Here is a 23,057-nt window from a genome sequence, read left to right on the forward strand (position 1 = left end):
CCTTGAGGGCCCAGTTAAGACACTCTGTCCTCAGGAAAATGAGCAAGTATAATTCAGGTAGGACTTCAGTGCTAAAAGGCTGTTCCACGTACGACAGAAGGTTTGTTCAGGGGTATGAGCTGTTGCCACAGCAGGTATAAATGCTCATTTAGTTTTTTGAAAGAGCCTGTCAGCTTCAATCTTAGTTGTAGTGCTAAGCAGCAGTACCTGCTCTTGTTGTGTGTCAGTCATTTTAAATCCTGTTCTCTCCCTCAGAAGACAGGAGGAAAACAAATATGATTCCTCCATCAATTCATTACTAAGCCCATTAAGTTGCTGTAAATAAATCATTATCATAGGCTCTTTTTTTTTTTTGTCAACAGTTCGCTCATAAACATGACACTGTGCTGAGCTTCCTGCAAATGCTTTTTTTTTTTTTTTTGTTAAGACTTGTGTCTGTTTCTCCATTGCTCTGCTAGTTGATCCTGGCCTGTCTCTCCTCCTTTGCCCCTCACACTGCCTCCTCCTGGCTGGAAGAGCTGTTTATTGTCCCCGCACTACAACTGGCACAGCCTTCACCCAAGCACACCAACAGCCCAGAGGCTTAGGAAGCATTTCACAATCCTGCTGCAAGAGCCCATCCCGGTTAAAATAACCACAGTTATACACCTCTTGCCTATTTATACAATAAGCACTAAGGTTACACTTTATTTACAACTTCTGAAAAATGTACAGTTTCTTACATGGGTTACTTGTGCAAAGTTAAACTTCTCAACAGACCAATGTGCACACAAAAGACACTGGAACAGTGGACAACACAATTGTAGGTTTTATCCCACACTGCTGCTTAAGGTACTGTATCCAAATGTAGAAACTTAGCCTTACAAAAAAAGTGAGTCTGGACTTACAAATGTTTTTTTTTCAGAGTTGAAAAAATACTTTCATAAAACTGAGGGGAAATTAACTCAAGCATGCAGCAGTAGCTCACACGAACCACACGGTAACTGATGAAGAGCAGGAACTGCAGAGACTCAAGTGCCTACCCTGTACTTTATTCACACTTTCCCCAAGGCGAAGTTGGATCCCAAAAAAGAACTTCTCTTTCTTAGCTAAACATAAGGCGGGGAGAAAGACACTGAATGAGAGTAATTCTACCTCTGCAACACTTCAGGTTTCACCTCTTCCTGATGTGGAAGGTCTTTTGCTCAGAGTACCACAGCTCTACCTGGTTTTGTCCAGTAATGCCTCAGTGACAGGACTATAGAAACTTAGTGCCGCAGTCTCTGTAGGCATGTCATTTAAAATAAAATACAAAGGGGGTTGCTTCTCACCCTACGCAAAGATCAAAGTACAACTGTAGTGACTGATGTATATCTGTACATAAATCTTGCACATGAAATGCAGAAGTAGCATTCCACAGTCTTACTAAATATTTGAATTGGAACCAATTTAAGAGTTTGGGTTTGGTTTTTTTTTTCCATAAGGAGTTGATAAACCAATACAAAAGGGAAACAAGAGGTTATTTCTTCACTCTGTACTTACAAATGCAGTGGGGTCTAAACCAATAGTAGAGGTAAATGACCAGCCTGGACAGATCAGCACTTTAGTTAATATCAGTTAAAAAATGTGTATGTATATAAACATCCCTTTTATCAAGCTACACATAAGCATCACTGTGTATAACACAATTACAATTAAAAGCTTAGTGTACACTACAGAAATGCACAATACTGCCCTAAGACTGGAGAGGGACCACAGAAAATGAATTCAGCATCAGTAACTCTTTTGCAAGTAACCCAAGTACAGAACATTTGACTTCAAAGTGGGTGCTTTCTGATGTCCAAGGAGAAGAAGCTTCAGCAAGGGAGGGTGGCAACAGCACAACAGCTATTCTGCTTTCAAAGTAAATGCTAGGAGGAAAAAGATGACTCAGACACTTTGTTTATTTTCCTCATCAACAGAGTGTTCATTTGCATCATCCTGGGTCAACAGTCACGCCAGCTCTGTTCTACTATTGCAGAAACCCGTTTTTCATATTCCCGCTTATTCTCTTGGTATAGCTGAGCTGCCTGGCTGTTTGCTGGACTGTTAGGATTTGGCTCATCCAATAGAGACTGCGCAAAGAGAAAGAGATTCTTAGGCACTTGAAAGTATGCACAGTTTTCCAACATATTCCTTCAACTATCCATACTAATAAGGGTGCAGAAGTTCATCTAAACACAGGTCCAGTACATTCCATTATTCCAGTTTTAAGTTATTGGAAGCTTTCACTATCAGTCTTACTTTTAGCAGTGCAAGTGTTTAATTGACAGCCAAGCAGCAACACCCAAAGAGTGCAATCGCCGGATGGGTCCCTTCAGTGACCACCTGCTGCCACTGTCCAGGCAATTTACATCTGGGAAGCAGTCATACTTTAGCAAAAATCAAGGTATAGCTGCTATACTGACTATCAGGAGAAAATAATAAATTAAAAAATACATTTTAAAAAGTGTTTCCTGAGCTGTTTTTGTCAAAGCATCCTGATTTCATTCTGCCTTGTCATGCAGAGTTCTTTTTACCTGTATGGATGTTAAGATGGAGGAGACATCGTAAGTAGGACTCCAACGATTCTGAAGAATATCCAGACATATACTACCGTCGGCATAGACTAGAAAAGGTTGAAGAAGAATAGCTTATAACAGAAGTTGTGCAGCTGCTCAGTTTTTTCCTAGTATTGCCTGATCCTGAAAACCTACATATTGACAAACGCTACAGAAGTCAATAGTGTCTGACGGACTTAAATCCAGCAAACAAGCCTGTAGGTAGAAAGAGGTGAAGTCTGTCACCGACAGCTGCCTGTGGTATTTAAACTCAACCCCTGCTTATTCTTCAACATCAACTTCTCTGTGACATTGCAACTACCACTATGGAAAATCAGGAACAGATTTTCAAGCAAAAAAACCGAAGCTACCCACAAGTGAACCAGATAAAGAACACAAGTAAAAACCTGTTTATACATAAGGTTTCCCCAGAAAGTATCTACAACAGTCAGCATCTAGTCACCTTTCTCACGGCAGCTTTAGAAGAACCTTCCCTCAGTGCACTTTACCCACACATGCTTAACTTGCTGCATTTGAAAGCTTCCGGTGTTTCGTCACAAAGCTAGTATTTGTTTGGATGCAAAGAATGCATCTCCAACCTTTAATTACCAACGAAGGGGACTAATTAAACAATCTTACTATCACTGGCTATAGTTGAAACTACCGCTATGTTTCAAAGTATATCATTCTTAAAGGCATTTTTGGGAAGAAAAGTGAGAAAAGACAACTGCATTCAGCAGTGTCATTTTGCTATGGATGCAGTAAATATAGACAAAAGTCCAAGGCACTGCTATTTAAGTACCAAATATTCTTCTGTGAGGTTTAACAACAGGCAGTTGAGAGAGAAGAATGTCTCATCGATACTGTGCTGCAACACCTGAAAGGTAAGAGGCTGCTTTTATTGCCCCTTTCATTTCAAGCCTGAGCACTGCTCACATATTCATCCTTACCAAAACTACATAGAACCACACTGGAATTTTGCTAGCTTATTAGATAGTGGAAACTTACAATAAATAGACCTTTTCTTACAGCGCTATAACTGAAAAAAAGAAAAGCAGCATTGTGTAAGTACTCACCATTTGGATGAAACATTTTAGAGACAAATCTAACAGTAGGTGGCTTATTCGGATATTCTTCTGTGAATTCTATTGTAAGTTTGAAAGTTCCTGGAGTTGAAAGAGAGATAAGTAACCTTTATTCAGAATGAATTTACACAAGGGACGAATAAGCAGCATCCCTCCACAAGCACAAACCGATGCAATTGTGCTCATACATGCATATTGGATATGGAATACAGATTGCTCAGTCCTACAATGATTCTTCTACTCTCTTTGGAGTTAACCATTAACTCTGAAGTCCTAGACAGTACTGGTATGAGAGTATCTCCTGTGACTTAATTTTATTGCCAAAACCACCACCCCAGTCAAAAGGTTTGTGTGAGGAAATAAATCTGCCCTTCCACAAAGCCTAATCCCAGTGCCCTGTGAAAACAACAGAAGTGGGTGTATAACCATCTGTGTAGCAGGCCATGATTTATTAAGTCCTAGAGACTGGAATATGCTACCATGACATGGACCTTCTTATTTATTTCCTCTTGAAATTTCAAGAAATGCATTTTTTAATCAACAACTGTAAGGGAATTGGGTCTTATTGTAGAAAAGTAGTCTGGAAAGCAGCATCAGACACTTTAAAATAAAAATCTGATCACTTACTTCACACAAACTAGTCGTCTTTTGAGAAAGACTGATTAAGCAGAAACAAAAAACTCTGTAGTTAAGTCCCAACCCAGGTGGTTCAACAGCCTGCACCAACAGAATTTATTTTAGCCCTTCTCCTCAGGCTATGGCAATCTGAGAATAAGAAGTCTGTCAACTAAGCTGCATAAATATGGGTCCAAGGGACTAAGCACTGCTAGCGATTCACATCAGTAACTAAGGAATCTACATACTGCAAAACACGCAAGCTTCCCTTTACCCTGCTATCCCCTCAGACCAACCAATCCGGGAGGCAGTTTGTGAAGTTCCTGGGTAGGCCCAGAGAAATACCTGAGGCACCTTCATGTAAATATAGAGCTCTCCTGTAAAAGGAGCACACCTTACAGTAATAGGCTGTAATAAGCCACCAGGGCATACATATTATCTTTTTTGAAAAGCCATTCTTACATCTCAGAGACAGGTTTTTCTCCCTCCCAACACTCAGTGCCCAAATTAAAACTCAGGGGCTCGGGTATGAAGTTCATCCTTGCTTCCTATTGTGATGGAGTTTTACAGCACTAATATAGTTATGGTATTCCTTCATTTGGCTGGCAAACATGTGCCAACAACTGGTAGCCAGAGAACAGATTTTTCAACCTCTTTTCTTTTTTTTTTTTTTTTTTTTTTCAGATCAGCACAGACCCGCAGTATTTCCCAGGGACTCCTTCCTTTATAAGGAGATAAACGATAACATTGAGTTACAAGAAATGAAGGTCACTGCTTTGACGTTCCAGTTTGCATATGATGACAGAGTACAGATGCTTCAGAGCTTTCTGTACAGCAGTGGGAAGTCTCAACATCCTAAAAATAAGTTTGCGTGTTTGGTTTTTATTAGCAGCCTAACAACAGAGCCAAGAGAATGCTATCTTACTGTAAAACAAAAGGAACAAGAGTAGTATAGTTAAGATTGTTCAAATTAACGGAAATCTGCAGTGGGGCTTTCAAGGTTTACTCCAGCTAATCCAGAGGCACAGAGCCAGATCTGAGATCAGTTTGAAAGCCAGCACTGGAAAGCTAGTAATAACTTCTACCAGCTGTGAACATCAGCTCAGGACTACCTTTCCTTCCCTTCACGGTGACAATCCCAAACAATATTGGCCCTTTAGAATCAACTGTTTAGCAATCCAAATTCTAAATCTTAGAGATTCCCAGCTCTCCCTGCCCCAGTTCTGGTTCTCAGTATCCTCCTTATGAGGTAGGAAAGCAGGCACTTTCTTCTGTGGAAGCGTGACTAAGCAAGCAGTAGGCTGAAAACCGAGCACAAAGCATCAAATACTAGAGCTCAACAAGCATACTTGAGAAAATGAATGCTATTCTTGAATACTGACTGAATGGGAGCAGAGGGGACAGATAAGATGGCCAAAAAACAGTGACAAGGGCAGTTTGGTCTTAGAATCCATTTAGAACTACTGAAAGAAAGGGAAGCTATCTGTTCCACAGCATTACTTTTAACATAAATCTGAGTGAGAGGTTAGACAGCTCCAGCTGGAGTATCTACCTACTCAACTTTCCAAGTCAAGACCCAGAGTGGCAATGGCTCTTAGAAAGAGCTCCACAGTACCCAACACCTCATTGTTGAGATTTATTAAAGGACAAATCCAGAGATTTGATGAACCAAAGTCCAAGGAGGGTCACTCACACTGAAAGCCCACACAAGTGAAACAGGTATCATGACACACACTGCTGGGGACGAGGCCTTCAGCATCCAGTCTCTTCTGTTACTGATTTTAAAGCTTTCAACTGGTATTCCTTGCAACTTGCCCTAGACAACCAATTTAAAACATAAATTATCATATTCACTGTCATTATTGATATTAGGATCATCACTGATCTTAGGAGAACATTTTCTTTTCTTATACTTACTTACCTTGTTGGTCTGTTTCTCCTGCCTCGGGATGTAAGACTCATAGCTAACAGGCAGGCTGCTCCATGACCTGCGCACTGGCCCGAGTAACCCCTGCCAGAGCAGCACCCATGGCCCTGCCGGGCCCTTCTCGCTCCAAGGAGCTCCACAGCTGCAGGAGCTCCCCTCTATTCCACTGTCCATAAAGCAGGGATGATCTCTCCCGCATGAAGATACACGATCCATGTCCTATAAGCATGGAACAAACCATACAGATGGCAAATGCCTTGCTTCCTCTGTTCAAGCCTCCTGCACAATGACAGCAAGGCAGGATTCTACAACAGCTACACATCTCTCCAAGCCAGGAATCCTGCACTAACCACAATATCATCATCCTATTTCAGAGACACAGGTCTGAACGACTGGGAGAGCCTGCATTTCCATCACTGTGACAGCACTACCACTTTAGATGCCACACACATATAGATTCTTAGAAATATGGTGAAGGGCAGGAAAAATATCCCCGGGGTCCTACTGCAGACACCTGCAATGGAATCCTCTTAAACCAGAAGATGGAAGCTATGCTGCTGATCTAAATTAGTAGTTGCGCCTAGGCCGAGTCAGCCTGCGCACCGAGTTGTGAAAACACCCTCTAAAGTCTGGGGGCGGCAGGGAGGGAGGGTTGTTAGCTGCATTATGCTGCACAGCAAGTAAACAAAGGTGACTGAACTCAAGGTTTTCAGTTCAAAGCCAAGAAACCTCATAAGCTGAGGCTGGAGAAGGGCCTCACCTGAATGAGGATAAAGAACATTAATTCTCATCATGTTGAAATTACTATTCCTCTAGTTCAACAAAAAAAATATAAAAAATTCACAAACTACTGTCACAAGAACTAAGGTATGTGAAGTCTTACAGTAGCACCGGGAAGTGACAGAGCCTAAAAACAAAAGATACAAAGCAACTTCTGAAGAACACTGCCCTGCAAAGGCTTCATGAGGAAGGTGACAGAGCTCCAGCGTACCTTTGACTCACAAGGGCCTGCGCAGTTACAGAACAAGCCCAAACTTAACAGCTCAATACTGTTAAAAATTCCCTTAATTTTACCTACATTAAACTGAAGTGCATCTGAACTGCACCTCCATTATCTGAACTGTGCTACTCTACTCGCTTAATGGAAAAGCACAGCTGAGGCACCAATACACCCATATCTCTAGGCACCACTTAGTATTTTGTTATCTAGCACAATGTAAGATACGTCCCAGAGAAAAGGAGATAAGCATATCCTGCAACACAAGACATATCTGTTTTCCTGAGCGCATACTGTGAAAACACTCACACTTTGCTACGAAAAGAGCAATCCATCACACACCAAGATTATATTATTAGATCAACCAAAGCAGTAGGACAGCAGTAGCAGACTCAAGCATCTGTTTGAACTTCAAACTGCTGTGAGTGCAACATGTCCTAAGTATCTGAGATAAAGACACAATGCTGCCACAGTGTAAAGCACAGACAAAATCAATATGTGAGGGCTCTCAAAAGCAGTCTCCAACCTTCTGCAACTAAAAGGAAATATATGGAAAAAAGCCCTTATAGCATCTGTTAACCCCACACTGAGCTGGAAGAGCCTGAACATGGAAGCAACCTGCGTTTTAGCACACTGCAAGGAGACAGCGTTCTGCTCCAACCAGTGAATCACTCTATTAGTGGCAGTGCACCAAAAATCTAAGCAGCTCCAGCAGCCCTCACAGAAGTTTAAGGGAGCCCTTCTTTAAGGTTTACAAGATGAGATAACAGAATACATTCAGTCTACCTGTTCTATTGTGCCATTTTATGGAATACTCTAGTTCTAAACATTAGGCTTCTGAAGCAGCTACTATAGCAAGTTTCTTAACTAATCAAATAGGGTAGAAAAAGTAACTGGATTCTTTGCAGGTTTCTTAGGCCTGAAATACTTAAAATCTTCAAAATCTTTGCAGAAAAAAAACCCCACAGAACAAAACAACTGCAATCTACAGGCATGCCCACAGGTGCTACCTCCGAGGATAAACAGAGACAAAGGAGTTAGCCAAGAACAACATAGGAGTTCAAGAATTTTTCCTGTGCTTTTGGCATGAGTCATGGAGATCTAGGATTAATTATAGCCTGCACTGAAAGTATCTTAAAAAAAAATAATAAATGCATCAGTGATTTCAGTTAGACAGTATTTCATGTCTAACAAGTTTTCACAAAGATGCCGAAGTATTCATATAGCATCAGTAAAGCTACAAAAGACAATAAGGCCAGAAGGAAACTACTAGGACCCAGGTGTGTTACAAGGACCTATTTAATCAGCTTTTAAAGTTAAAAAGTCTTTTTAATCTTTAACCCTGAGTGATACCAACTATAGCAGAGTGAAGTAGATGCCAAGAAAAAAAAACCCAACCAAAAAAAAAATATCTGTTCTGAACTTCCTCAAACATTCAGCCCATTTCCTACTTCAGCTGACTCACGTTGGGACTTACTCGCAAAGCACTTCCAGCATCAGAAAAAACAGAACTCAAAACAAATGACAACAGTTCTATACCAGGTTTTTGACAGTTCTCCAGATATGAGCGTCCCTAAAAACATGATCCAAGGTTCAACAGAAAAGCTTGGAGATCCTTAAAATGGTACATTAAACTAGGATTAGAATAGTCATATTTAGCGATTACAGTCAAGCCCCTACAAGCTAATTTGTATGTTTCTGTAAATCAACACAGCAATCTTAAATCTGTAACACTTTCTTAGAGTAGGATTTAAAAAAAATAATAAAAATAACGTAGGTACGGTCTGGATGCAGCATACGGATGTGTGGTGGGGAGAGCGCGCACCCACGTCCCCCTGCGTCCCCAGGCCCACACTTGTTGCAGAGCCGGCAGCGGTGACACCCCGGGGCCGTGTCAAACCGCAGCAGCCCACCCCGAGACAGCCAGACACCACGGCAGCCCCACTTACCGTCCTCGAAAGGGGTCCCCTCGGGCCTGGAAGAGGGAAGAAGCAGAGCACAGCGTTACCCCGCGGGCAGCCCGGCTCCGACCTCCCCCCCGCCCTACCGGCCGCGCAGCCCTCGCCGCCTGCCGCCCCCGGCCCCCCGCCGCCGCCCGACTCACCCGAAGATGACGGCGTTCCACACCATGATGTTGTTCTCGGAGGGGGCCCCGCTCACCCCGGCCGGGGGATCCTCCTGCAGCCTGCGGGTCACAGTGAGGGCTGAGGCGCCGGCCCCGCCACCCCTCCTCACCCCCCCGCCGCGGCCAGCGGCCGCCCCTGCGCACTTGGCGTAACCCAGGCAGGTAGCTACACGCCCCTGCGCAAACAGCGTAACCCGCCGGCAGGCAGCGAGCACTGGCCCTACGCAATCAGCGGAGCGCGCCCTACCCCGCCGCCATGTTGTGCTGCCCCCCTCCTCCCCCGGTAGAGCCGGGCCCTCCGGCCTCCGCCCGCCCGCCCGCCCCCGCCCTTTCCCCTCAGCCGGCGGCCTCGGTACCTCTTGAAGTCCCGCATGAGGCGCCTACGGGCCGGAGTGGACATGGCGGGCTCAGGGTTATAGATCACTCATACACTACCGGAGAAAGCACGGGGCGCCCAGAAGCGGCAGCGGCGAGCTCCGACTGAGGCAACGGCGGCGCTGACGGGCAGGAGCGATCGCGGCCTCTACCACTGCGGCGGGCGCGGGGGGAGGCCCCGGGCTGCACCGACTCCTGCGCCGGCTGCCGGGCGATCCCGGGACGTACCAACGGCCGGGGCGGGGGGGGGGGGAACTGAGGGGGAGGGCGGAGCCGGATGCCGCCAAACCCCCCGCTCAGCCGCCACCACCACCGCGGCGGCGCGGGGCGGTACCAACGGCCGTGCCGGGCGGGGGTGGAATACGGTCTGTGACGTCACGGAGGGGTGGTGGAGCTGGTGGGCGGGGCGGGAACTGCTGGCCTCGCCCCCCGTGGGCGGAGTGAATGGCTGTGTCCGCCCCCGTGTGGGCGGGGCGGGAGCGGCTGGCCCCGCCCCCGCGCGGGCAGGGACATGGCGGCGGGGCCGGTAGCGGCGGGGGTGCTAGTTCTTCCGCTTCGGTCGCGGTTTATCTCCTTGTGCGCCCCCAGCCCTCGCCGGTAGGGCGGGGTGGAGAGCAGGAAAGGCCTTGGCTGCGTGCGAGTGCTGCTGGGCGGTAACGGAGACGTCCCCGTGTGATCAGTGCTGTTTCCAGCACGAATCCATGGCCCCAGACTAAATTACCCCAGCCAAAACCAGCACAACGTGCTGTGCTGCGCTTTCTGCTTCCACAGAGAGCTTCTTCCAAGGGAAAATAATCTCTTTTCTACCTTTTTCTAGTAGCCTTTGGGAGTATTTCTCTCCACTGCTGTCTAGAGCAGGCCCGTTCTTTTGGCTTACCCTCACTTGGAACTTCATGTGATACAGGCACATATCACATGATGCACACAGGCGGTGATCCCTATGTAAGACACGGGGAGGGGGACTCGCTGCCTTTCACGGAAGCTGAAAGAAAATAATAAAAATACGGCTTTCCTGGCTGCACTGAAAATCTCCTGTTCTTGACTTCTCCTGCTCTTACCCAGCCTGTGCAATAAGAGGCGGATGAGCTCTCGGTGCTCGTCAGGGAGAGACTTTGTTCAGGGCCTCGCCTTTAGGAACGCCTGAACCGGCTGTGAAGGGAAACGGTGGGACTGTCTCCCCGCGGTCCGGAGCGTCTCCCTGCCCAGTCCAGCCTGGCTTGCTTGTTACAACAAATGACGTAAGGCCTAAATTTTGCCGTTGTAATTTGCATTTAATGCACGACCACACTGTGCTATGCGGGGCTTGGAAGCGGGGTGCCCTCAGCCCCCCCAGGTGCACACCAACAGCCCCCTCAGGAGAAACGACCCCGTCTTGAAAACGTGAAAAAAAAACAACAACCAAACAAAAACCGCGAACCGAGCAGAAATAGCCGCTGTTTTTTCACCACCCTCTGCCTGAGCCCGGGCTGGGCGGGCGGAGCCGCGCTGCAGCGGGGGCCGGGCCGTGCCGGCGGGGAGGCCGGGCCCCGCCGCCGCCATGCCGAAGGTGGTGTCCCGCTCCGTCGTCTGCTCCGACACCCGCGACCGCGAGGAGTACGACGATGGGGAGAAGCCGCTTCACGTCTACTACTGCCTGTGCGGGCAGATGGTGCTGGTGCTGGGTGAGACGCGGGGTCTGGGGGTAGGCCGCGGGCCGGGGGGAGCGGGCCGGGGGCCCGAGGTACGCCGCGGGACAGGCCGGGGACGTGGGGTAGGCCGGGGACGTGGGGTAGGCCGCGGGGAGCAGGCCCAGGGGCCCGTCCCGGTCACGCCGCCAGCCCGTCCCCGCTGCCGCCCCGCAGACTGCCAGCTGGAGAAGCTGCCGATGCGGCCGCGGGACCGCGCCCGGGTGATGGACGCCGCCAAGCACGCCCACAAGTTCTGCAACGCGGAGGAGGAGGAGAGCGTCTTCCTGCGCAGGTGGGACGAGCCGGGCATCGGCCTCTGCCCCCCGCCCCGGCCCTCTGAGAGCCCCTCCGCGGCCTGGGGAAGGAGGTGCCCGCGTCCGGCTGAGGGTGTCCTTTGGCCAGGGACCAGGCCCCCTGTCTGTGCACCTCTCTCAAGCTGTTCCTCTCTCCCCCAGACCAGAAGGCATAGAGCGGCAGTTCAGAAAGAAATGCGGCAAGTGAGTGGCTTTCAGTGACTTTTACAACCTGTTTGCAAGGTAACCGTAGGAATCCAGAATCTGGGTTTCCTTCCTCACGGCTACGTGTGTTTCTGTTTCCAGGTGTGGACTGCTGCTTTTTTATCAACACCAACAGAAAAATGCTCCTGTGACCTTCATTGTTGATGGTGCTGTGGTCAAATTTGGACAGTGTTTTGGGAAAACAAACATATATACTCAGAAACAAGAACCTCCCAAAAAGGTAATCAGCTTTAGAGAAGTCAAAAGGCTATCTCCGCTTTTCAAAAAGTGAGTAAAATCACTTAGTGGTAGGGGCAGAGGGGAGATAAAAGAAAGAAAAGGACCTCTAAATGATAACTCAGTTTGGTGTCTTCTCCCTCTGCCTTAAGTTTTCCTTTACAGAGGTCCCTGCAGCTTGGAGTCTAAAGGAAAGCAAAATAAACTTGAAAATCTAGACTGTGCCTGATGTTCAGCCTCAGTTACCAGAAAGTTTCCATTTGTAAATAGGTCAGATTGGTAGTGTGCACAGTGATTCTCAAAATCTGGCTCCTGTGTGAGAGCAGTGAGTTTGCTTCTGATCATGACACCTCTAAGCCCAGAAATCACTGTGGATAATTCTCCTTTGCCACCCACAGAGTTCAGGTAATCTTAATGACTTGCATGAGAAGCCTTAAAAGCTTTGGAGGGGGAAGTGTTCCATAGTGGCACAACAGCTGACAAGGTTTAACAAAATAATCTGCTTCTCACCCAGGTGATGATGACCAAACGGACCAAAGACATGGGCAAGTTCAGTTCTGTCACAGTCTCCACAATTGATGAAGAAGAGGAGGAGATCGAAGCGGTGAGTTTTGTCTGCCCTTAGGGACAGTCACATCTGAACAGGGCAGCTGACTCAGACACTCATCAGAGCCAGTGATTGTCTCACCATTTGGATGAGGTGTCGTTACTTTGGGGATTGCTGTTGCAAAGTGATGTTGTGTGTGTTTCAGAGGGAGATTGCAGACTCCTATGCACAGAATGCAAAAGTGATTGAGAAACAGCTGGAACGCAAAGGCATGAGCAAAAGAAGGCTACAGGAGTTGGTGAGTGTTTTCTTTGGTGTTGAACGTGAATCCCTGACATCTCTTGGCTTTGTACACAGTCAATCTTGCAGATTAGACTACAAGTACACAGAGGTCCTGGTACAGTCATAGGTAACTTGTAGCTTTGTGAGGATGACTTTTCTTTACAGCTTTTATAGAGATATTCTTCTACTCCTCCTGAACTTAAAGTCATTTGCAATTACCTGTAGAGCTAACTGAAGAGCAGCCAGCAGAGCTTTTGCAGGCAGGCTTTCCATGACCTGTTGGACAAGGAACAAGGGGAGGGGAAACCAGGCCATGGCTTTACCAACCAGAGCACCACTAATGCTGTGGTCTCAAGCATGCTTGGCAAGAGCAGGTCTTTGCCATGAGGAGTCAGGGCAAGTTAAAGCCCTAGTGGAGGAACTGCCAGCTCAGCTGCTACCAGAAGGGTCACTTGAAGAATTAATGGCAAGAACATCACAGCTGATCTTACCTGCTGTGACAGGAGACTAGTAGATGGGAGGGGGGGAAAAACTGCAGCTTTCACCTGAGGATAGAAATGACAAAATTGTCTCCTGTGCAGTTAGTCTTGGGCTTTTCATGATTTTAAAGGTTGTCCTTGTTTTGTACCTCAGGGAGGGAGGGAGTCAGCAAGTACTCTTGCTCCTGGTGTTAAAAACTTGCAGTGGTCAGGCAAGAAGATCAAACCTCACTGGAGCACTGAAGGGAAACGTATCCAGACGTTATTTCATTCTGTCTTAATTTTCTTAATCAGGCTGAGTTGGAAGCCAAGAAAGCCAAGATGAAAGGAACCCTGATTGATAACCAGTTCAAATGAAATGCTGCGCATCTGCTGGGTATTCGGCAACAGGAGAAAGCTACCAGGAGCTGTCGCAGATATGTCAGCAAAGCTGAAGTAACAGGCAATGTTCAAGGGCAACATGCTGCAACCAGCTTGGAGGACGAGTAACTCTGTCATCAGGGATACTCTGGTACCTATTTTAATAACTGCAATGGCACTGGAGACTTTGCTCAAACTGCTGTTCTCTACAGACCCAGTGCTATGAGCAAGCTGTTCCAGACAGAATATTTACTTTTGGGAAAACCTTCAGTGGGTGCCTTCCTGAATTCAGTGCATCTTTAGATACCTGTCTTTTTATTTTGGTAGTTTTCAAATGTGTAAGATTTCCATAAATGTATTAGAACAATAGGTCAACTGTACAACAGAGAAATGATTACAAAAGTAAGCTCTGCCTGTTGTTCATTTCGTTATTTTAAATGTGTCTAAAACGTGCGGCAGCCTGAGAAACAAGCCATTCCAAGAGAGTCTGGAGCGACTCAGATGCAAGGCTTTGGGATTGTGCTGCTGCTCATCTGGACTAGCAGACAGGCTGTCAAAGGTAGCCAGCACAGGCTTGGCTGTCGCTCTAAGTCTCAGCTCCTGTTGAGCATTGGAAAGCCGCAGTTGTACAGAATTACACTGTCCCAACAGATACTGCCTGATGCAAGAATATGAAATCCTACCCTGTTTTAAACTACTGAAAACAAAAACTGCCTGTGTACTATACCACTAATGAGTACAAATATATAGTTGGAAGCTACTGATAAAATTGCTGATTATTTAAAGTAGAGTACAACTGCACATCCGAACTAACCCGTTCTGCAAAACAGTATCAGTATTTGGAGTGGTAAAATGTGAAGGAGAGGGGAAGATTGTTCTGAGTGCACTGACCACTAAGGACTTGGATAAAGACAACATGAAGAATTGGTTTGTAAAGTACCTTATTTGGGAAATAATGTTTTGTCTCTCTTGCAAGATGTAATATCAGTGCTCAGTAGCCCATTTCTTTGTTGCTCTACTTGAGATTAAATACCGTGTTACAGAATTGAACTAAAATACTTTTCTTAGGGTGTTCTTACTCTATGAAGTATCATAAAATAATGTGAGCAATGAACAAGATGCTTCATCTCCCACAATTATTATGGAAGACTTCCTATAATCAATAAAGATTTTCCATCTGGTTTTGTAACCCTAACTGGGAAAACTCAGGTCTGCTTAGCCTAAGGATGTATCCTTCCTTTGGGAAAAATAAGGTGTAAGGGAGGGAGTGAGCTCTGTTCCAGAGCTGGCAGGCTGGGGTGCATCAGTCGTGTGTCAATTCAGTGCCAGGCTGGGTTAACACATGTTCAGATTAACTCAAGCGGTGCTGGTCTTGTTCACTGATGATCAGCTGCTAATCTGAAGCCTGTTTCTAGAAGCCTATGGCCAGAGGCTTTTCCGTTAAGGAATTATAAGGTGGTGTGTAATATTTGGGAAGGGCAGGAGGAATGAGTGGGTACAGCTCCCTTACACAAACCCCTTTTCCAAGTGTGGTAGCACAGTCCATCCAGGCGAGGGCCTCAGGGTTCCTCTGGGAGCGATCCAAGCCCTGAATAACCACAGGTTGGTCTCTGTAAACATGAGGAAGTTTTTGTCCAAGCAGGAGTCAAAGACTTTGAAATGTGAAAACAGGTTTTGAACCATATGAGGTCTGCTGGGATGCAGAGTTCTTAGTCTCCAGTTGTCATAAAGGATAAAGTACAGTCCTGCTTCAAGTGACAGCCAGAACGAAAGCTGACTCGGGGATTATGTGATTTACAGGTAGGGTTAAGGTTGGGAGTGACTAAAGGCAGGGCTTCGGCTGATGTGGGGCTGTGCAGGGGCAGGTGGGGCTAGGACCAGCTTTGCAGTTTGGTGAGGCACAAAGAAAATTTGGTGAGTGCACGGCTCAGCACAAGTTGCCCAAAGCAGCAGTTGCCAACTGCCACCAGGTCCCTCAGCTGTGCACCTTGCGCCTCGAGGCGGTCGGTGTTCACAGCACGGCACAAGCACTCCTCCTTTCTGGCTTTTAGAATACTCGTTCAGTCAGTGTTTTTCCATTCTTGTTGTTCGAGATCTGCCTAGTTTGGCTGAGGACTCACTCACGGACCCAGGCGGAAAGGGGAGTATATAGTTTGTCACGCTAGCAGTCCCTGAGATACCTTTAATACACTTCAGTTACGCAGTCAATGGCTGAAACAACTCCAACACAGAGAATGATCCAATGCATTATTACGTATATATTTCTTTCTTATCCTAACTAGATCCAGATCACAATTTAAATCAAGTTGGGTTTTTCATTTCTAGATCAAAATTAATTAAAAGATGTTAGCTGACTATAGCAACAGGAAGCAGGGGCGCCTAGTTCAACCGCTTGATTAAATGTTCTATTATAATAGATAAAACTGGCAGTCCTGCAGTTTCTCACACCCAGGTGTAATCTGCAGCAGTGTTCAGATCAAAGAAAAGTCAGATTTTGTGTTACCGTAAAAGCCAACATTAGTTTTTATAAATCTGTAAATATAGGTAGGTGATTGATAGATTTGTTTAACTGAGCACTATATTGTACATTAGAACTTGTCTAGATGCAGGGGTATTGCAAAGCAAAGCAGCACGTGAAATAGAAGTGGAGAAGGGGATCTATTCCAAAAATAGTGTCACGCATGGCCAGACTCACCTTGGTGTGTTTCATGGCTTAGTCCTGGCCAGTTTCCAGGCACCTTCGCAAGAACCTAATCTGAATTACCACGTCAGAATAGCTCCGTATGTAGCTATGCTGCCTTGTTCCTCATAACTTGTAAAAAAAAAAACACAACAAAAAAAAACCCAAAACCCCAAAGTTTGTAAACACTGAAGAGCAGCAGCAATGGTGAATCTGATATCCTTGGTGTTCATTGCAGCTGTACCTGGAGAGCAACGTGGGGCACACTAACTTTTTTTTTTGGTGTATGACAATGCGATCAGCTTGGGAACAGCACTGACTGACCAGCCTAAATCAAACCAGACTCAGCTTTTGCTGGTGTTATCCTGAAGAGCCCCACAGGTCCACGGGGCACTGCCACATCCAGGCATTTAAAAATATAAAAATTATAGGCTTGTTTTAAAGGCTGCAGGGCTGGGTTCTGAGGGACAGGGAAGGAAGCCTTGTAGCTCTCTGCTGGGGAGATCTGATGAACCTAGTGGCCACAGCATGCTGGTTTTCTGGGTGGATTTCAAAGCACAAGCAGCCAATCTCTCCTCGTTGGTCAGCCAGAAAAGCACAGCCCCATCCCTGCAGCCAGGGCTGTCACTGCTGTCAACCCTGTCAGAATCAGACGGCAACAACCAGCAAAACCCTGGTGGGAAAACACCTCACAGACCCTCCCTGATGCTGAGGGTCTTGGCCTTGGTCTTGTCTGCTCCTGAAGGCTCTGTGTGCCCGAAACCTCTCCCCCCCCGCAGCAGCTCGGTACGGTGCCAGGGTGTGCAGAAACTGTGTCCCCACAGACACAATGGCTTTAGCTCCTACCCCCCAGCCCGTGTGCTTTGGGCAGCCGATGGGGACCCCTCACACGGCTGGGCAGTGTCAGGATTGGTCCTGCAAGTGGTTTCAACACACCCACCCCGCTGAGAACAACCAATTTTATCCTGTGTGACCGAAAGCATCACATCTTCCCCTGCCCCTCTGCACCAGCCGCTGCCGGAGCGGTGCAAGCAGCACATGGAGGATGCTGGGGCCATGCCTGGCCCATGGTGACAAGGACAGGGGGGCAGGGGGACTCCTGGCTCCATCCAGAGCCTGGAGAGACAGCCCAGGGTGGCCCGATGCCTGCTGAAGGGGACGGTGGGGGGACGAGAGAGTCAGGTCCTTGAGGTGGGACACTTTCCATTGCAAGGCTCGGCGAGATCCAGGCATGAGCCCCGCAGCGAGAGGCTGTGCCCTGGGGAAAGCTTTCGGACAAGCCCCTGTTTCCTCAGGCGCAGGTTAACTCTGTGCAACACAACTGGTTTCTGCTGCTCCTCCTCCAGCCGAGGCATCTCAGCCCCGGGGCTCAGCTTTGCCACGCTCAGGCCCTCCGCCGAGCTGTGCCAGGTGCTGGGCACGGCTTGGAGGAGACCGGGCTTGAGTGGCACTCTGAAGGCAGAGATGTGACGGTGGACGCACGAGGTAGAAACGTGGCCTCACGTAGGCAGAGCGAGCCTGGGGCTGCCCACCGGCCTGTCAAGGCTTACCCCGAGCCTCTGCTCCCTGCCTGCGCCAGGCGGATGGAGACCGCTCCTGCCTGTGTGTGCCTGCTCGCCCCTGTTCCCCTGCCACCCCTGGGACACCCTGGCCATGATGCTCCCCTGTAGCCTCCACAGCTCAGCCTGGATGTGGGTGAGATGGGGGCTGGGGGACACTGCTGTCCCCCCCCAGTCACTGCTGGGCCCTGTGCCCATCTCCAGCAGGGAAGCTCAGCCATCATACCTCCCTCCTGCCGCCCGGGGCAAACCCCAGTGCCCTGATCCCACCTCTGCTGCCATTAACGCCTCTCAAATCCCCCTAGGAAGAGGGTGGCTGCCCCCACCTCACCTTGCCTGGCACCCAAACCTCCAGGCGAAGGGTGGTCCCTGCAGCCCCCAGCCCAGCCGGCAAGGTCCCAGCCCCACAGAGTCAGTAGGGGACAAGGGCAGCCCCGTCCCACAGGCCCCCGGCACGACGGCCAGCCTGGGGGGGGGCTAGTGCACACCGAGCCGTGCCAAACACCCAGCACCGCTCGCCACCTGCCCCAGCCCTGACAAGTGTTTCATACCATCCCCTGTGCAGTTGTGCTGTGTCTACAGCTCCTAGGCCTGGGATTTACAGCCGCCAGGTGAGGGGCCGAGATGAAAGTGGCGTTACAGGTGCTCGCCCACCCCTCCCCACCAGTAAAGGGGCTGATACACCGGGCTGGGCACTGCTCCCGAGGAGGGAATCATGACACAAGGAATGTTCAGTACTCCCCACAGGAGAATCATGTTTAAAAGAGAGAATCCCCCTCTGCCGCTGCTGTGCTCGGGGCAGCACAGCCTGGTTGGCAAATTGCTTGTGATGGAGAGACTGCACTCAGCTGGCTCCCTTGCTGCTGGTTGGCCACAGTCCCTTCCCCGTGCCTCAGTTTCCCCGCAAGAACAAAATCCTTAATCCCTCCGTAACGTGCTCCTGTGGCAGGCAAAGGCAGCTGTTGAACCCCTCAAACTGCTTCCCCAGAGAAACCTGCTCCCGCGGCACTTCCAGGAGGGGAAGGTTAAATCTCCGGTGGAGAATAGGGAAAACCCATTGAAGCCTCTGACCCCACATCTCCCATTCACCAGTGCCAAAAAAAAAAAGCTGCAAAACACATGCTTGTTTCCCAAGTCCCAAAGGCAGAACTAGCATGGGTAGCTACAACCCATTTCACTTGGTACCAGCCCTGCATCCAAAGCCCCATGAGAAATGCTGTAGGTCTAAGGACCTACAGGTCCCACCACTCAGCTCCTTGGCAGCCCAGCTCAGAACCTCTGTCACCCACCACCATGTGGAGGAAGAATCGATGCACTTACCTCCCTGTGCTGATGGCCCGGACACGCGTCCCCTGTAGAGGAAAGGAGAGGAACGGATGTCCCCTGCTCAGCAACCAGCAGCATTTCAGAACGGTCCTTGAAATCCAGGAGAGCTCAGCAGCAGGAGGCAATAAGAGCCGAGAGCCCTTACCTAGCTTGCATTTGTGCAGCAGGAGAGGGCTCCCCGGTAAGGCTGACCCATGGTGCAGCCCCTGCCCAGCTGCTGCCATTCCTGCAGCTTGTGCCATTGCCCTGTGTCTTACGGGGAAACTTTCAGCCCCTTGTGTTGCCAGGCCAGGCATCCCCACAGGAATCTCACACCGCAGGAGCACGGGGGAGGCTGAAATACACCAGCAAAGGCTCTTGGGTCAACAGCATCATGTGAGACCATCTCCCGTCACACGCCCATTCACAGCGACCCAGGCGTGACTATGCCGACTGCAGCAGGATGGTGCTGCGCTCTCATGCCCAGCTGCCCCACTTAAATTTGAGCAATGAAAACAACTACCACCCTTTGCAACACAAGGGCTTGTCTACCTGCCTCAGACAGTGGTTGAGATTGGTTTCAGTGATTGAGATCAACTGCTTTGAGCAGGCCTGGGCAGCCAGGAAGGACCAAAGGCATGGGAGCAGTGAGGAAGGACGAGCTGATGAGGGCAGAGGACCAGGAGAGCATCACTCACCACCAGAAACCAGACAGTTTCACTGGGGCGGCTCACAGACCCACAGAGGTCTGCATAAAGGCCAAGCCACACACATTGCCCGATCTTGCAGTGTTTTCCCCAAATTGCCCCAGCAGCATGAAGGAATTTCCCCCTTCCCCTAGAATTTGGGGCTGGGGCAAGTTTAACTTCCAGGGTAAGGGATGAGCCTGGGGGTGCGGCTCCCTCCCTGGCAAGCCCAGCCCTGGCACACAATCTACGCGTCTGCTCAGCTCCTGCATCCCCGCAGCACACCACCTCCTGCGAGGGCAAGGCTAGCCAGGGGCTCTGCAGAAGAGCAGCAATTACCTGTACTTATGTTCTTCTGGCTGGGTTTTAACATGCCCAAGGAGGTAGATATTTCTAAGCCAGAGTACACGAAGGCTGTCCTCTGGACAGCAGCAAATACCCCTCGGACATTTTCCCAGCCTCCCAGGCATTCAGCGCCATGGGGAAGGCTGTGCTTTGCAGAAGGCTTAGGCACTCGGCACTTTCAAAACGTTTTATCAGCCCCAGGGAGCAGACAGGCCAGAGGCAGGACTGGTGACACTCAGCCGGCACATCATTTCATGAGATACCACCTGGGAAAGTCCTTCAGAGGTACCAATCTCCATTCCAGCCCACACCTCCACTGGGGAGGAAACACAACACAGCTTCCTCGGCAGCCTGCACCGCATTTATTTGCCAGAAATTACAGGTAGTTAGCAGGTAACAAGGCGTTTAGGATGGAGATGGTTCATCTGCGTCCTTCTCTACAATCATTGCGCATACCCCCCCACCCCCCTCACACTGCAGTGAGAACAAACATGAGACAGGGAAAGTTGGTTTTAGATTTTTATTTCTTCATACTCTTTAAGCAGAAGTGACTGAAATAGAAACCATGTTTGAGTCCCATCAGGGGGAATGACTTAGTAAAGACAGGGCAGGCAGCTGCCCCTGCCCCATGCCAACCTGTATAAATATCAGCCGTCACTGTTTAGTAACTAGACGGTTTTCATACAAGTCCACAATTACATATTACAACATGCCAGTTCACAACAGGAAATAACTTATGTGTACTTCTTGATTTCGTCATACAGGACTAAGACAAAAGCACCACCCATTCCTCGGAGTACATTCGACCATGCACCTTTGAAAAACGCCTTGGAGCCCTCGTCCCGGGCAATCTTCCGCCAGCAGTCAATAGTGCCGGTGTACATTATGTCAGCTGCAGGAGACAGACATTGTTAGGAATTGGTTGCCCATGACCCCCAACATCCAGATCAGAAATGGTCTAACGTATCTACCAGCTTCATAACCTGAAGTGCATCCCATTTCTTGACTTTCTCCAGTATTAGTGCATCAAAGGACACAACTGCCCAGGAGATAGGCGGCTGCTGCTGCAGCATTACCCCTAGGAGACACTGGAAGGACCGGTTCAAGCAGAAGGCAGTTACTGTTTGCCTTGACACCAACACTTCCAGACTCAAAAGCTACTGCACAGCCAGCCAGGCCATGCCTGCTACCAGGGATGTCTCTTCTTGGCCCAGAGACACTTGTTTGCAACATCCTTGGGCAAGTTCTGCTGTTCCTACCTACTGACAGATATCTGACTTGTGCAAAGCACCTTACAGGGGTGCTGCAGAGACTGACCCATCTGTGCCCCCTGCCTGACATGTGCTTCTGCGGCTCTGTTTACAAGAGGAGAAGAGAGGATACCTACATGGCTTGGTGAATGCCAAGGCACTCTGCCTTCACCTCAGCTCCACCACCAACTGTTGATTCAGGGATGCCCAACACTTCCTACCCGAGGAGGCAGAAACTTACTTCCTTTACGGCCGGACTGCATCATCATGCGACGGCGAACTGTATCAAAAGGGTAGGAGGTCAAACCGGCAACAGCAGTAACGGTCTGAGCGATCATCCAGCTAACGACGATGTGGGTGTTCTTTGGGTCCGGAAGCATTCCTGTGGGGGAGAGGTTTTGATGAGCCACCACCATCTGCCGAAGGGCACTTACAGGCCTGCTGCATCCCAGCATCTCCCTTTAAGTGCCATTTTGGTCAACCTACCCTTTGCGGTGTCATAGATGCCGAAATAGGCAGCTCTGTAGATGATGATGCCCTGGACAGAGACGTTGAAGCCCTGGTACAGGCCCCTGAGGCCATCCGACCGGAAGATTTTGACCAGGCAGTCACCGAGCCCACTGAACTCCCGGTCGGCCCCGGCTTTACCCACGTCCGCTGCCAGGCGGGTTCGGGCAAAGTCAAGGGGGTAGACGAAGCACAGGGAAGTAGCGCCGGCAGCACCCCCAGACGCCAGGTTACCAGCGAAGTACCGCCAGAACTGGGTTCGCTTGTCCACGCCGCCCAGGAAGATCTGCTTGTACTTATCCTTGAAGGCGAAGTTGAGGGCCTGGGTGGGGAAGTACCGGATCACGTTGGCCAGGTTGCCGCGCCAGAAGGATAGGACACCCTGCTCCCGGGGGATGCGCACCACGCAGTCGATGATGCCCTTGTACTGCTTGTCGGCGGCGATCTGCTTGCTGGCGTGCTGCACCTGCGGGGGGCCGAGACGCCGCCATCAGCACCGTTCCCCCCGCGCCCACCGCCGGCCCCACCCCCTCGTTCCCTCCTTGCGGCGACCTTGGGGCGGCCCCGGCGCTCACCTGCAGCAGCAGCTTCACCCTCTCGATGGGGGCGACGGCGGTCTTGGAGATGGCGGCCGCCACCCCGCCGGCGAGGAAATCCTTGGCGAAGGACACGGCCGCATCGGTCATGGCGGGAGGCGGCGGCGGGAGTAGCGAGGCAAGGCAAGGCGAGGCAAGGCGAGGCGCGGCGAGGCCGGGCTAGGCGAGGCGGGAGGCGGCGCTGCGGGCGGCTGAAATGGCCGCCTTATATAGGGGCGGTGGCGGGCACGTGGGCGGGGGCCCGCCGCGCCGCCGCGTCCCGCTCGCCCATTGGCTGAGGGAGGGAAAGGGGGCGTGGCCGCCGGCGGGGGACGGGGCCGCCGCGGCAGGCGGCGGGGGGCACATGGGGGGGGACGCCGGCCTCCCCGCTGGGGGGAC

General features: G+C 49.6%; 3 protein-coding genes across 4 annotated transcripts; 1 reads left to right on the plus strand and 2 right to left on the minus strand.

The window, feature by feature from the left end:
* Positions 1-651: 651 nt before the first annotated feature.
* UBE2A (ubiquitin conjugating enzyme E2 A) lies at positions 652-9,924 on the minus strand. 2 transcript variants are annotated; one of them, XM_054213568.1, is made up of 6 exons: positions 9,664-9,922; positions 9,287-9,367; positions 9,132-9,157; positions 3,635-3,724; positions 2,538-2,626; positions 652-2,093 (listed from the first exon to the last, which is right to left on the minus strand). In XM_054213568.1, the coding sequence occupies exons 1-6, from the start codon at positions 9,705-9,707 to the stop codon at positions 1,965-1,967; spliced, it is 459 nt and encodes a 152-aa protein (XP_054069543.1). In that variant the 5' UTR covers positions 9,708-9,922; the 3' UTR covers positions 652-1,964. The 2 variants fall into 2 exon arrangements, with proteins under 2 accessions (XP_054069543.1, XP_054069544.1); XM_054213569.1 differs by lacking the exon at positions 9,287-9,367 and having other exon boundaries at positions 9,664-9,924.
* A 1,233-nt stretch (positions 9,925-11,157) lies between these two features.
* On the plus strand, positions 11,158-14,940 carry STEEP1 (STING1 ER exit protein 1). The gene is made up of 7 exons (XM_054213567.1): positions 11,158-11,343; positions 11,524-11,641; positions 11,805-11,846; positions 11,949-12,087; positions 12,598-12,687; positions 12,836-12,928; positions 13,686-14,940. The coding sequence occupies exons 1-7, from the start codon at positions 11,220-11,222 to the stop codon at positions 13,746-13,748; spliced, it is 669 nt and encodes a 222-aa protein (XP_054069542.1). The 5' UTR covers positions 11,158-11,219; the 3' UTR covers positions 13,749-14,940.
* A 5,892-nt stretch (positions 14,941-20,832) lies between these two features.
* On the minus strand, positions 20,833-22,870 carry SLC25A5 (solute carrier family 25 member 5). The gene is made up of 4 exons (XM_054215065.1): positions 22,659-22,870; positions 22,063-22,549; positions 21,818-21,958; positions 20,833-21,218 (listed from the first exon to the last, which is right to left on the minus strand). Exons 1-4 carry the CDS (start codon positions 22,767-22,769, stop codon positions 21,061-21,063), a joined length of 897 nt encoding a protein of 298 aa, XP_054071040.1. The 5' UTR covers positions 22,770-22,870; the 3' UTR covers positions 20,833-21,060.
* Between the last annotated feature and the right edge of the window lie 187 nt (positions 22,871-23,057).

Source organism: Rissa tridactyla, chromosome 9 (assembly GCF_028500815.1).
Source record: "Rissa tridactyla isolate bRisTri1 chromosome 9, bRisTri1.patW.cur.20221130, whole genome shotgun sequence".
Taxonomy (NCBI): domain Eukaryota; kingdom Metazoa; phylum Chordata; class Aves; order Charadriiformes; family Laridae; genus Rissa; species Rissa tridactyla.